General features: G+C 41.4%; 1 protein-coding gene across 8 annotated transcripts in view; it reads left to right on the forward strand.

Annotated features, from left to right (window-relative positions):
• Positions 1–15,555, forward strand: part of ARMH3 (armadillo like helical domain containing 3) — a 129,504-nt gene that overhangs the window by 26,038 nt on the left and 87,911 nt on the right. For all 8 annotated transcript variants that reach the window (XR_015706163.1, XR_015706164.1, XM_087763829.1 and 5 more), the window contains 6 exons: positions 556–649; positions 5,512–5,613; positions 9,431–9,489; positions 10,895–10,960; positions 12,082–12,151; positions 13,712–13,772. Coding sequence is in view for 6 of the 8 variants with exons in the window: in XM_087763829.1 (XP_087619955.1) it covers positions 556–649; positions 5,512–5,613; positions 9,431–9,489; positions 10,895–10,960; positions 12,082–12,151; positions 13,712–13,772 (452 nt within the window). In the remaining 2 variants the exon portion in view is untranslated. The remainder of the gene's footprint in view (positions 1–555; positions 650–5,511; positions 5,614–9,430; positions 9,490–10,894; positions 10,961–12,081; positions 12,152–13,711; positions 13,773–15,555) is intronic.

A 15,555-nucleotide genomic window follows, 5' to 3' on the forward strand; every position in this document is an offset into this window, starting at 1 on the left:
TGATGGAAGCTGAGAGGATCGATAACGATAGTGTTATTTATGTTACGCACTCTTTTCCTGCAGTGCCTGGGCTTTATAGTGAGACAGGGAAGTAATAAATTGCCATCATCTTTGAATATGAACAGGTGGAGGGCATGAGGGAGGAAAATTTGCTTTTAGAAAGAGAAATAAAAGGATCTCGGAGGAAGACTTCAAATGAACACCCTTGGGTTGTTTTGGGGGGAATCTAAAGCTATAAACAGTGTAGGCTTCTGCGTACCTTTTCCCATTCTGTACTGGGGAAGGGCATGTTATCTGTCTGCTGGGGACAGCCACCACTTTCTGATGTATTGGTATGTTTTGTGGAGTAAAGAAATCGATGTACAGTTTAATTGTAGACGTCCAAGGTCAGGAAGCCTAGCTTTGCTTTTTGGAGGAGAGGTTGAAGTTTCTTGGGACTTCATTAGCCATGCCTATTGTGCGAGAGCGTGGAACAGTACCAGTGGTGATCCGTATGACTAGTGCCTAGGGAAGCTGTTGACCTATGTATGTCTGGGCGTTTGTGTTTTCTGTTAGAGCCATCCTGAAATGGGGCTGATGACGACACCAACAAGCCCAGTTCCAACGACACCTGTCACTCCACTTGGAACCACCCCGCCTTCTTCAGATGGTAAGAAATATAATGATCTCCTGGGGAAAAACAAATAAAAACTGTAGAGTAACTAGCAAAGCATTTTCTCAAGATGACAACTAATGAGGTCTGTCTGGAGCAAATGTAACCTGGTGGTCTCTTCCTGGAGCGACGTGCCTTACTAAACATGAGCAAGATTCTTTGACTTGAATTTATTTCTGTTTTGCCTCGTATATTGCTCAATGAAATTACGCTGATATTCCTTCTGAAAACAGTACTGTCCCAGTATCTGCATGAAGATGCACCCAGCCCATTAGTTATTCTATGTAGGCTTTTACTTATGAATATTTCTAGTGTCAGGTTCTTTGCCTGGGATTATTTGTCATTGGAACAGATTTACAGAAAATCGCAGCGGATTCCTCCTTGTCATTAATGCACTCGTCCACAGCTTTGAATTAATTGGTATTTGAATCCAACCTGGATGTGGAGGTATTCTTTCCTCTTGTTGCCTTTTCTGTGATAGGCTTTGTAGATGACTGCTTGCCCTGAGATCTTTCTTCTAAATGAGATGTTATGTGTCCACATCAATACGCTTTGAAATCATCTAAACTAAACCCCTTTTTGTTTAAGGTATGGATAGATATAGCCTAGTTCAAGAGAAGAAATCAAATGGCTGTTGTCACGTACTCTAATGGCATCCTCTAGATCTGAAGAAAGTGTTTAATGAAGGAACAGAGTCAGTTTGAATAGAGCACAGTTTGGAAATATTTCTGGGGAAAAGCAGCCTGGGTTACTTGGTTATATCAGCTATTCGGGTCATTTGATATCCTAGTTAAGGATGATCCTCGTTGTGGATGAATTCTGTCTGGTTACCATGGATATCAAAAGCTTCAGTTAAAAAGCCCCCGATGTCTCAAGTCTCCCTGTGCATATAACCTAAAATGTAGAGGGACGGGCATTTTGTGGGCTTCTGTTCAATGTGTTCGTTGTAAATGTATCCGCCCACACACCATGTTATACAACTGACAGAATTTATGCTTACCTACATCTACAGCTTGCTCGCACTCTCTTTTTTTAATTTACCAAAAAACAAAAGCAAAACAGAAACTCCATCCTGGTTTCAGCAGAGGGCAGTGATCTTGTGAAGCTTGAGGCTTCTTGCTGCTTGTAAGGTTACTAAGTTTAAGGAGAGGAGCTGATCTTCATGTGCAGCAATTACATCGGGAAGCATTCTTTATTTCTATTTGCTGTCACCTTGCTGATCCCTGCTCTTAGTGACTTTTGTTTTTTGAGGACCTCGGCTTGGTTTAATTTGAGCGGTGGTGCTTTTGTATTCCTGTTATTTTAAAGGTATGTCAGAATTTTCCTCATTTTCTAAGGTCTTGCAACTCAGCTGTAAAATTTGCCTATGGCTGAGAGTTAGCAAGAGGCTTTTTGGCTTTGCAATGAAAAGATTGCTTTCTTCTTTTTCCTGCATTTAAAAAATAAATGTAGTTGAGGTATTTTCAAGTTACAGCAACATGTAGAAATCCATCTATGGGTTTCAGGCACTTTTTTTATGCTGACTGGGATTAAAAATGGATTCAAATTCTGGTTTGAAATTTCTCTGGCTGTTAGCCTATGATGTGAATTAAGGTCTTTTAAAGTTTAAAAATGTCTATTAAGAAAATCAAGGTCTGTAGCATGAACCAGGATAAGCAGTGATGTGTTCTTCAGATTTCTTCTTTTTTTTTGAAAATTAGACTTTTGCTAGAAACTGTTGATCCATAATATGTAAATCAAGTGTGCCTGTCACCATAGTTATCTAAATGTCAGTTTGCTTACTGTTGTTAAATATTCATTCACTGCGTTCATTGTAACAGCTCCAGAAGGACCCACTGGGGATATAAATACATTTTTCAGACTTTTAGCTAAATCTTTGAGCTATTCATAATATTGGGGGTGAAAAAGCTCCTAGTCTCATTGCGTAGACGTTGCCAACAGACTGGGCACGTTAGCAACATGTCAGGAGCCCCAGAGTTTCAAGATTGAATGGACTAAAATGGCTCACGCTTGGGGATGTGCAGCCTTTAGAAGCTAAAAGCCCCATTATCATTTCTTTGATGTGATTCGAACAGCGAGGTTACATTGATCTATTTGGCCTGTTGTTTCCAAGGGCTACAATTTTGTATTCAAGGTGATTGTATAATCCTGAGCTCCATGAGAACCTCTGCTGTGCTCTGGGCCTCTCAGTTTAAAGAACCCTGCTTTTTACTGTTGGTTCATCTCCTTCATCCTTCTGTGCCTGTGCTTGCCCCAGTTCTAGGGGTAAATAAGCCTTACTTGTGTCATTACAGGGTTATGAGATAGAAGGCTTGAATTATGAAAGGCGTTGGTTGTTAAAGCAGACTTTTCTCTGAACCAAAACACAGTTGTGTACAGGATCAAATCACTTCCCCTCAGAGCCCCAAACCTAGCCATCCAAAAATCAGATGTGAGTAATTCCTCACTTCTTGCAAGGTCCAATCTCATCATAAATACCTTTTTCTTTCCTCAAGAGTGAGAAAAGCCTTGAGCGTTACTGAGGATAGATGGAAAAGCAATAATATAGTTCTTAAGATGTGTGTCCTAATGATCTGCAGATCTGTTTCCAGTGCAAAGGGAGCCCTATCTTAGGCTATCTTTATAGCTTGAGAAGAGAGAGAGCCTTCTGGCACTTGTAATTCAAGCCATCTACGACCTCCTGCATATGAAAACCTGTGAGTTTGAGCTCCAAGGCAGCCAGAACAGTAGTGTTATTGTCATGTCAGGACAGGCATGCAGAGCTGGAAAAGATCTCCTTGACTCCTTGAATCTAGTGCCTTGTGCTTGCAGGCACATCGTCATAGAATCCCTTAATTTATCAAACTCTGTCTTAATTTGTTAAATTTGTTTCCCAGTAATTCCTGTTGGGAGGCAGTTTCAGCATCTTGTTCCTTGGTTAGAAATCTTCAACTTTCCAACCTGCATTTCTTGTCATTTTATACCATTTACGATGATGTTAACCTTACTTTGGAACACAGATAGCTCTTTTTCATATGTTGAGTTACTCACCTGCGTGTTTTGCTGTCTCATAAGAAGGGCACTCTGTTCCTCTGATCAACCTACTAGCCTTTCTCTAAACTTGTTCAAGTATGAGTTCATCTTCTTTGAACATGGGATCAGCATAATTATGCACAGTGTTCCAGACAAGGTCTCACCAGCACCCTGTGCAGGGCATTACTGTGTTCCTGTCTCTGCTGGAAGTGCATTTTTGGGTATGTTATAGGACCACACTCCTCAGTGCTTTGTGTTGGTAGCTCGTCATCTCATGATCTGATAGTGTACCATGGTATCACAGTGTTTCGTCCGCAGCTGATGAGCTCTCAGCTTGCCATGGAAATAAATCCCTGAATTGCTGGCCTTACGGCTTGCATTGTTGAATTTCATCTTGCATCTATTATCTGGTCCTTGTTTTTATGTGCGCGCGTTCTTTGTGCGCAGTCTGATATTCCTCTGTGTTTACATATGCCAACTTTCTGCCATTAGCAGATTCATTAGCAAGCAACTGTTTCTTGTGCCCAGGTCACACACACAAAAGAAAACTATTCCCTAAACTGACACCTAAGGAATTCAAATAGTAACTTCTTCCCAGACTAATAATTTCTCCAATTGTTTCTCCTTTGCCAGATCTTTGATGTACTTTAAATTTCTGTATCGGTTCCCACCTATCTGCTTCACTCTTAATTTTTCATATAGAACTGTATTAAATGCTTTACTGAAGTCCTCCTAGACTAGCTCCATCAGTTGTGTTCTGTGGGTTTTTTTTTTTTTGTCTGAGCTAATTTATCTTAAATGGTATCAGACTTATCTGGCAGGATCTGCAGGTAAATGCATGCTGCATTTTTCCCGCTTATCTTTCCCCACCCCGCTTCAGTATTTCTCGTAAAGTGTTTCTGAATGAGGAGGCTGAGAATGGCCCTTGCGGACAGCTCAGCTCAGTCATCAGTAAAAATGTGGCTCCGTCACATGATAGAGGTTTGACAGCTCTTAAACTCAGTGCTTTCGATGGTGCATGGGGAGTGAGCAGGAGGCACGTCGTGCAATTAGCTGAGTAATTGAGGTAGCTTCTTGTAAAGTCTAAGGCAGATGATGTACAGTGTTAGGGTGTCAGAAGTACAGCTGGTGGTAACAAGGAGTGTATCCTAGAGAAAGGCCAATGAACTGCTGTTCTGGTGCAGGTATGGAAAGTACATTTCTGCTCCCTGCTGTGTTGTGATTTCTCTAGCACAAGCTATGATTGTTTCTGCTTCTTGATTTTTATAAAGCTGCTGTTTCTACCTCTTTTCTACCATTTTGGTCATGTAATAATTTTTACATTACTGTCTTGCGTGTTGCTTCTGCAAGAGAGGCTGCTGTTGGGAGGGAAGAATGGAACTGATGAGGACCTTTTGGAACTGAAATTCCAAAACTGCCAAAACTGAGAAGGGTCTTTGCTGGGCATGTTTCTTTCCAAACTGAGAATGGTGTGAATTTTAGCTGTGTTGGTTGTAAGAATTAGTTGGGTATCGGTAAGAATATTTTTGAGCTCTCCAGGATGGGAATGTTGAGTGCTAAAACAGCAAGCTGATCTCCCTCAGGGCTGCGGGGTGAGCAGGACAGAGAAGGGTATCACTGTGCTGGGTACCACAGCCTATACTTAGAGCAGGAGAAATGGTCTCTGGGGGAGTGGCACCAGTCTTCAAAACGAAATCTTTGCTGGGTGGTCATGAAGGAGGAGAGGGTCAGGTGACCCTGCAAATAACCTGATCCTATCCCAGATCTGTGAATCTGTGACTTGGTTCTCTGTATAGTTATCTCTTGTATTTGTGGAGGGTAAACGTGTCTTATCTGCTTTGTTCCAGTTATAAGCTCTGCAGAGCTGCCTTTGGATGCTGATGTGCAAACTAGCAACCTGCTGATAACCTTCTTGAAGTACAGCTCGATTGTGATGCAGGACACAAAAGGTAAGTAAATTCTGTTGATGCAGCTGTGGATGCAGCAAGCAGTGCTTCTTGAAGTCAGGAGGGCATAAGAACATGTCTAGTGACTCCAGGAATAGAAGTTAACTGGAGTCCCTTTAGAGGGCTGAAGATTCCACCTTTTGAGAAAATGAAATGATTTCTTATTGCGAGATAAGAGTTATGAGACCAGGAGAGACCTAATGCTGGCAGGAGAGAAGTCAAATATGGAAAAAATGTAATAATAATAATAATACCTAATAACCAAGCCTGTCCCTATGCAGGAGGCGTGAGCGTGTCTGATTCCCAACTGTCTGTTAGAGAGGGGAAGTCGTGTATCACCGAACTGTATTTTTAAGAACATTTATAAGCTGACACAGGAGGCATTAGGAGGAAACATTTTCTTTGGTGCTTGCTGGTTAAGGTAGCTCTTTAAATACAAAGAGGATGGCAGTGACTTACACTGTACTAGCAGTAATTTGCTTGACAAGATATATTTCCATATTGTGCTTTTTGTTTCTCCTGGTAGTTTTGTGGCGGTTAATTTCAGCTTGCTGGAGTTGAAATACTGCTTTATCTCCTATATCAAGGTACCCAAGGGTGCTGTTTTGCCCAGTGGTTGTATGGGCAGGACCATAGTGTGAACGTAACAAGTGATCTTTGTACCGTATTTCAGCCCATTACCAACTTTTGCTGTTAAGTTAGATGTAACAACTGAACAAAAATAGGGAGAGAGCTGCAGAGCTATGATACATTGATTATTGAACTTGAATGCTTGGCACTGTATAAGAGAGCAGGCAGGAGAGATTCCTCGTACCTACTAGCTTGCAGTGAAATTGTACCTGGCTGTCTTGTTCTTGTTCAGTATGCAAGCTAGTTGAGGAAAAAGTGCATAATTGAAATTAGGACCAAAAGGGACTTCATGAAAATGTCTAGTGTACCCCTCAAAACCAAGGGAGAATCAGGTTTACCTGTATGTTTTCTCAGAGGTGTTGCTAACATGTTGGGTAAAGACACTGATAATGGAGCATCATTTTTAGACTATCCATTCCGGTGTTTAACTACCCTCATTGTGAGAAAGCTTCATGTGCATCCTAAATTCTTTGCTGTGATTTAAATTAATTACTAGTTATCTTCTCCAAGATAGATACTGAGAACGGATGATTTCTTTCTTCTTTGTGACAGCCCTTATGTATTTGAAGTCTGCTTTCATGTTTCCTCTTGCTTTTGTGTTTAAGCTAAACCACCTCAATCTTTGCTCAGTCATTTCTTATAGATTGAACACATGAGGAGGGCTTACCAGCTCTCTCATCATTCTCATTTGCTTTTCTCAGGGTCTTTCTTGCTGATCCAAGTCTCTGATGGAACAATTTAATGTTTTTCAATTTACCTTCTGTGCTTACTAGTCACTGTAATATGGAAAGTCTGCACAGGGCCTCAGGAACTGCCAAACTGGATTAGTTTCAGATGGAGTGAAATCTGATAGAGGTGATTCCTTACTAAACAAGCTAGTGAGAGATGAGTTTATTCTGGTCTGAGGCAGGTGTTGATGTTTCTTTCTTTACTTCGGTTCTAGCTTGTATAACATTTGAAATTTGTGTGGCTTATAGACTTAATGTCCTTGTTGCCGTGGTAGTATGTGGCAATGAGCTCCACTGACTGACTGTTTAAAAAAAGTGTGCCTTCCAAACCAGTGGTTATTAATTCTAGTGGGTATATTCCTGTCCTAATATTTTGATGATGATGGGGCCCTGCCTAACTGTTTTTTCTTCTTGTGCAAGACCAAGCGTGTGACACCAATATAGCAACAAGAGAAGAAGAATGAATAACTCTAATTTCCTTCATGTGTCTTGAGACAGGTGGGGACACTTAAGAGGGGAGACTGGTTTGTTCCACATCCAGGACTAGATGGTTGTTTTGGTCCTGTCCCAGAGAGCATAATTTAATAGATTGCGTTCACTAGATCTTCCTCTTCTTTTCTCTCTTGTGTCAGTGAGAGGCAGCTGCCTTGGGAGAAATAAAAACTCTGCATCATTTTTTTTCCCATCTGTAAAATAGGGTTCGTACTCCTATACATCCCCATAGGAAGTGGTCTGCTTTGTTCCTTCAATGAAGGATGCCGTAAAAGTGCGAAGTGTCCGTGCGAGTAACTGCCTGCATAGCTGCCCCATAACTGCTGAAAATGGCATGATGTTCACAACACACTGGCTGAAGGCAGAGTACGTGGTGTGAAACAGGAGCCTTTACAGCACGATCCCCAGAGAAAAAAGTGGTAGCGGCACCTACAAAAATATACAGGGAGGCCTTATAATAGGAAAATAACAAGGCTCCAGTGTATCAGAGTTCTTTGAAGCCATTTCTCCTGCTTTGCTGGACTATAAAACTTCTCACTTAAACATTTTAGCTGAGGTAAGAAGACATAGGAGAGACTTTTAACTCTCCCATTCCAAAATTCCTCTTCATCTTACTTAGTGCAGCAAGATGAAATCAACACACTTCAGGGCACATCTCAGTAGTAAATATCTGTCCCTCAGCAGCATAGAAAAGAAAACAAAAGAGGCATCAAACTAGACAGAACAGCTAACTAAGCCCATTCTATCTATGTTTGTAGATGACCATATACACACTAATTAGCAAAGTGTTTGTAAAAGTGGCCTGCAAAGATGCAAGGAGTTTGGCTGATGCTGTCTTCTGATTTATATGAAAGTGGTCTGACTGTTTCAGATTTCCCTCACCTCCAAGTCTGACTCTAAGGCAGGTGTCTGGGATGGCACGTTTAGTAGCCTTATGCTTTAGAGAACCTGTTGGAGGTCTCAGGAATGTGTAGTTTTAAGCTTCCTCAGAATTTAGTTATAGGTATGTTGTTGTGGTTGGTTTTGTTTGGTTTTGTGGTTTTGGGGGTGTGTGGTGTGAGTGGTTTGTTTTTTAGAACAAAGATTTTTAAATGAACTTGATTGGACAATGCCTTGAACAACCTGATCTTAGCTGGCCCTGCTTTGAGCAAGGATTGGACCAGAGGTTTCTTCCGCTCTAAGTTACTCTATGACTGTATGTATCTTGGGTTTTTTTAGTATTTCAAGGTTAAAATTGAGAGAGAGGTTTTAAATAATCCAAATAAAAATTGCATTTTTCTTCCTTAGTCCCTCTGTATTCGTGAGTCTTTCAGCCCTCCAATTGTCATTCAGGACAAAAGCTGCTTGAAGTTGTAAGATGAATAACAAGTTGCAGAACATGATCAGGGTGGAACTCTTTTGGCTTAAAACGCTAAGTCTTTGCAGACTTCCTTCTTTCATGATTTTGCACAGAGCAAACTAGGTCATGTCTCTCAGCATTGGGGTTAAAACTTAGGACTTTGAGCATAATGTCGCGAGTCATTCTGCTACATTGTGCTGTGCCTCTACCAAAACTTTGCTGCTTGTTTCAAAACCTACAGCAAAAGTGATCTTTTTCTTTCCGTCTTGGCTAGGAGAGGGAAAAGTGTGTCTCTGCTGTGACAGAAAGACAGAGACTAAGCCCAGTATTTACAATATCTGTGGAAGTAAAACTGAATGAGGCAGAAGCCCTGTTGATAGTTACAGTGCTGTTTGAGGTTCAAATCAGAAACTTTGCTGTTGGTGCAGACTGGTGAAAAATTGGTGGGATTTAGTGGTCAGGATGGAGGGTGAGTGCTTAATGAGAGTAGTTATACTATTCGCTGTCAGGGAGGAAATAGGAGTATAAAGAATCTCCAAGGCTGGGCTTTTCTCTTGCTGCAACAGCTATCACTCTTCATCATTGCTAGGCTTGTGTGGCTCATGCAGGTCTTGTTTTTTCTTCTTTGCAGATGAGCACCGACTACACAGTGGCAAGCTGTGTCTGATTATCCTGACATGCATAGCAGAGGTAGGTTTCTTGTGTGACACTGTTCAGCCGATGGTGTGTTACAGGGCTTTACCTGCGTGCACATTCCCTGCCTCCTGTTGACCAGGAGCTGGAGATCCGCAGTGGTGAGGACCTCAGGCACTTAATGTTTTGCTGATAAACCTGGTGCGGTACTGTTAAAATTGACTTGCAACGTGAAAATTGGATCATCTTATTTGGGTTAGCCAACTCCCAGGGATGAAGAGAGAAAAGAGTGAACCTAAGCCTTTTCTCTCTTAGCTGTTGAGTGACCTGGTGGTGTGGCTTTTAGATGAGTAATGTGCTAATGGCTCTCAGCTCCATGCTGTTCATGGTAAACATGGGCAGTGCCGTATCCCTTCTGCCTAAGAAGGATGTGAGTCTGAAAGAAAGCCACATGGTTGTAGGTCCCTACGAGCAAGATGAGTATCGAATCTGCTAGTAGGGTGAGAAAGCAGTATCACAGAGCTGTGTCAGCAGTCCTGGCTGAATGTGGTCCTGTCTCATGGGAAGTACGTACTAATTGCTTGACTGATGTCCTGAATGGTGACCGAGTTTGTGTGGCATTTGCATTTTGCTTGCTTGCAAGTAAAGATCTTTCATTCTGAACAAAGAATAAAAAGCACCAATGTTGATAGCCAGTGTAAGTATTCTGACGTAATGTTTCTTCAGGGTGCAGTCTGAAAGCTAACCATCTGCATTTCAAATATTTATAATTAAATGTTTTTGGCACTTGAGTTCTTCAGGTGGATGCATAGGTAATACAAGATAAGAAATTCTGTTCCTATATAGCAAGGGCATGTTTTGGTTCTGGTATTAAAGGGAGGATATGTTTATTACCCAACCTGGCTGTGCATTATCTGGAGGAATCACTTTGATTTAGAGCTGGTCTTGAAATGAACTTTTCCTGAGAGGTGGGACAGCTGATAAACCTACACGCTAGTACTGCAGTAACTTCTGGCATGATGGGTTATGCCAGAATATAACGTCATAAATGTTATGTCACATCAGAATAAAACACCAATATAAACCTTTGTCCACACAGTCACAGGAACTTGCATACTGGAGAACCACCTCATGCGTTATACAGCACTTGTAAAATCTTGACACTGTGGTGTGTGCAGTCCAGAGTTTGGATGAGCAAAGGAGGAGAATGGAAAATAAATTGCTAACAAAACAAGCAGTACTGCAGACTTAACTAAGGTGGAATCGGGATCAGGAGGGGTTTACTTTTGTGGGACTGGAGACATGGGTGGGGACAAGAGGAGGTGACAGGTGGCTTTCTAACCTTACAGCTTTATGTTGGGAGTTTTACACCGAAACGCATGTGATTTGAGAGGCAAGTGGAAGGTGTTGGGCACGTGGTTGGCTATTCATGTCTCCTCCCTTTTCTTGCTCTTTTCAATAGGATCAGTATGCTAACGCTTTTCTCCATGATGACAACATGAATTTTCGAGTGAACCTACACAGGATGGTGAGTCTTTTCCTCCAGATGGTCTGTTTTCTCTCTGGGATGAGAACACAGAGGATTTGAGTCCCTGTATGTTGAAAACTGTGTCACAGACATCTAACCTACATTGCTAAGGCATGTGGAAATACTGTGAGAAATGCAGTAGTTGGGGAGTGATTTTGAAATTGCTCTTAGAATGTCTCGCTCTTTCAAAGAACAAAGAGCTGGTTGCCCTGTTGGTGAATTCAGAGGCCTGTGTAGCTGGGGAGGAGCTGTGTATTATGAGGTCTGTGAGGAAATCGGTGGCAGAGAGAATGTTCTGCCTTACTCTTCAGCAAGCATTAGCCCTCATGTGATATATTAATAGTCAGCTGGAGTTCCACTGAGTGCTCTAATTTGGCTTATGCTTCATCCTGGGTGGGGTGACTCACCTTCAAGGAGGAAAGTATTTTTTCCAGAGCTTTTTCCTGTCGGTATCTGTGGAGGAAGTGTCCTTACCTGGCTCATGGAGCTCTATAGTTACAAGCAGCTTGAATGGTTATCCTAACTTGATGCATTCTGTCTTTGTGGTACTGGCAAGTTCCGCCTGATCTGACAGTGAAGCAGCACTGGAAAGTGTCACTAGTCCAGGACAGAAACAAACATCTTACTTTATTGTGAGTGTACTGCAAGGATGCTAGTCATTCCCACTTAACAACGAACTTGCCATTCAATTAGCCTTTCTGGTCTGTTACAATAAAGACCAAAGCCATTTAATACTGCACATGCTGTTAAGAATGCAGGTCAGACTTCTGGGTCAGGAACAATGAAGTATGTTAACCAAGGGGGAGGAATTGCTGTGTGATTATTACTTTTTGTTGTTGTTGTTGTTCCTTCTTTTTTTTTTTTTTCTGCTGCCCCCCCTGTGATATAACAGTGCCCTCCAGTTACACAGCTAGAGAAACAAAACCCCTGTGGTCAGCATGCTGAAAAGCAGGCACAATTTTGCTCCAGCCACGGCCTTTGGGAACAATATAGGTGAGATAGCAGTTGGAGAAAAAGAGAAAGGGAAGCCTGTGCTGTACTATTTGCATGAAAAATACAGTAATACACAGAATGTCACTTCAGGCTTCTACTGACTTCTTTTCATCTTTGTGCGTTTGAAGCCAATGAGACATCGGAAGAAAGCAGCAGACAAGAACCTGCCCTGTCGCCCGCTGGTGTGTGCAGTGCTTGGTGAGTATTGTTAGAGTACATGTGTGCTTGCGGTTCCCGACGCATCTTTTGTTCTGCAATAGAAATATGAGATTTGTGGATTAAGGGGAAGGGTGGATGGACTTAAAAGGAGGGCAGTCACGTACTAAAGATATTTCCAGCAATGGACTGTCCCTCTCTATACCTGGCTGCCTCATAGAAAAATAAAATCCAAGGTTGCTGCTCTTTAGCAAGAAATCCTATATACATTTACAGTAAGTTTTGCAACAGTCTGTTGGTCCCCTTTACCTGAATAAGTAACAATAGGGAGAGCAGTTGATAAATAAATTCGGAGTTTTAGGTGAGTGTAGTAACAGTTGGTCACAAGTACTTTCTAGATGATATAATGAGGGCAAACCTACAGAAAGGACAGATGTTTGTTGGGGGAAGGTGTTTTCTGGGCATTTAGCCTTTTTTGAGCAAAAAACCAATAGGAATGTCAGTAGCTAGGGTTGATTTTGCATGTGGATATGGAGGCTCAGTTGACAGCTTTTCGCGCAGAATATGATTAGATTCTGACACTCATTGCTGTGGAGGCCAAAAGCATAAATGGGTGCAGAAATGGATGGAGCCTGGATCCTTGAATGACTCTTAAGCCTGATGATATGGAAGCAGTCTCAGACTTCAGCATTTTCAAACAGGTGACTGTCGAAGCCAAGACACAAAAGCTGCGTGAAGAATCTTTCTAGACTTATCGGTTTTCACGTACTCTTTCCCTAGACTGTTCTTAGTCACTATTAAGTCATATTGCTGGGCTATTAGTACCCTTGGAGGTTACATCTGACAGTTGTTGCCACTGGCAGGGATTAAGCATTTTATGCTGAAGTTGTGTTGGGCAGAGAACACGCACACATTCAGTTAGTGTTTATTAGCTGAACCATAGTAACTTATCTCTTTCAATTGCATTTCTGTGCTCTTTGCCTCTTAGCCTCACACTGGGAGCCTTTAAATGTTAAAGAGACATTCTCCCCGCCCCCCCCCCCTTTTTTTTTTTTCTTTTTTTCTGAATGAGCCTTAAGCAGAAGCTTAGTCTATGTTGAGAACAGACTAGGTTTACTCGTGCTTCAGAATTTATTTTAGGGAAAAATAGGTGTTTTCTATAATGTTTTCTCTCTAAACATCTAGGTTGTGCATTTGTGCGTTGTTTCTGGTAGGAATGATTTTCTAAAATATGCTTCTCAGTGGAATTTTCCATTAGTGATAAGGCTTGAAATATGAGAGCAATTTTAAACATCAGAATTCATGGTATATTCTTTATTTGACTAATAGTGGAGGAAAGCATATGGGGAAGGAGTGCTTCAAAGCAGATTACATTATGTGCCCTCCGTTTCCAGTAGTGTTTTTTTAATTCCAGAGAATGTCTAATTCTCATTAAAACCAAATTAAAAAAAAAAAAAAAAAAGAGGGAAATTTCTGTCATCTAAGCAGGACTATTGTCTGGTAAAGGTAGGTAGGTGGGGTACTTTGACTTCCTCATTGTTGTCTACTAGAAGTTAACAGTAGCTAGCTCAATACTTACTTTATTATTTTCTTTTCTGTCAGATTTGATGGTGGAGTTCATTGTAACACACATGATGAAAGAATTTCCTATGGATCTCTATGTGTAAGTGTCTGTGGGGTGACTCGTGATTTTGTTTGAAGTTTGAATTTGGGTGGAATTCTAGTCATAGAGCAGTCGTCTGGCTGAAATAACGCTTTGTGGCTGGTGGGGAGCAGAATGGCTTTTCATGAACTCTTCCAGCAACTTTTTGTACTTCTGAAATGCTCTGTGTGTCAGAAAATTGAAAGCAAAATGAATTTCTACCTTTCAGACCGATTTCCTAATCTACTTGATCAAATACAAAGAGCTTTTCAATCTGAAAGAAGTTTCATAATACACAATCACTGCAAGAATCCCTACTTCCAGAAGCTGACTCTTGGTCTAGAAACTGAAAAGGCAGTTTTGAAAAACCAAGGACGACTGATGTGAGGCCTGGAAGGCAGTGTGGATTGTGGGAGAGAGGTTTAAGCCTGAAATAGCCTGCTAGGCAGCAAGGGGTAAAACTTAGTGATGGGGAAAAGGAGAGAAGAGGACAAGGCTACACATGAGCACTCCATGTGTCCCAGGAGGCCCCTAGAATGCTTTGTTCTGCTTTAGCCTGGAGGGCAGAAATAGGATTTAGGCAGATCATTGGCTTTGCTCTCACTGTTTGTACAGTACTGAATTTCCCCAAGGCTTGAACAGCACTATATTCTGTAGAAGAGATAAAGATACATAGGCTGTTTTCCCTTAAGGTAACTTTTCAGCATGTTCTAATTTTGCCCAAATAACTCTGCAACTACCGTGCCTTTGCAAGGGTTATACAGTTCAATTATGAGTTTGTGAGAAATGTTTTTTAACGACAATTACAGAATTAGTTGTAGTTGGGTGTAATGCATTGGAATTTCACGAGAAAAGTGTGAAATGCTTGGGCTCAAAAGTAAGGTCACATCTAGAAACCCCATGAGAGTAAAAATAATGAACAGCAGCAACCATCAGTGGACATCTGTATCCATTCATTTTGGCATGTTTGTGCAGTCCTTTCACTACACTCCTGTCTGAAACCATCCCATAGCAGACACGGTTATTGCAGGCAAAGTGGGTGTTCTGAATGCACAGTGTCATACTTCTCTGCAATACATTTAAAAGGTGACAATATGAAGCTGCTCAAGGGAAGGCATATTAATTTTTAAAAGAGAAGTCTCAGTTGCTTTGAGCAAGGGTGTTTTTTCTCCATTATGTGTATTATGAATCCTCAGCACAACGCTAAAAAACAAAGACAGCCCACCAGGATGGATAACTTCATAGCTAAAGCAGTTTCATAACTAAAGCAGTGTGGTTTGGGAGTCTGTAGGCTCGTAGCTGGTGCTCTGGCTCTTTAGGCGGAGTACTAGGACTGTTATGTCCCTCCTCATCCCTTCCATGCCTTGATTTCACCCAGAAGGCTGTATGCAACCACAAGGTTTCAATGCTGATATATGTCTGCAGAGTATTTTGCATTAACAGCTATTGTAATTATAAAGAAATGTTTTAGCCATTGCCAGATTCTCCCTGGTCAGTGCCTTAAAGAGTTTTTTTTGTAGAGGCCAATTTTAGTCTTACAGCCAAGCAAATACATAGGTAGAAAGGTACTGGGCATTGTCTGGTACCAGTAACATCAGACACAGCAGGTCTCTCCCCAGAGCGATTGCTGTTCCTGATCTGAAGACGGCTGTCTGTATCCTAGCTGGTTTGCTTCCTTTTCTTGGTTGAATTTGTGGGAATTCAATTTGAAATACAGCACTTAATGTGATGCTCAGCTATTATAAATGGTTTTACCTTTATTTGTCTAAAATTAGTTTCAGTCCTTACCCCATCATGGTATTTT

Source organism: Nipponia nippon, unplaced genomic scaffold, assembly GCF_047370975.1.
Source record: "Nipponia nippon isolate SJK-2023a ecotype South Korea unplaced genomic scaffold, ASM4737097v1 scaffold_3, whole genome shotgun sequence".
NCBI lineage: Eukaryota > Metazoa > Chordata > Aves > Pelecaniformes > Threskiornithidae > Nipponia > Nipponia nippon.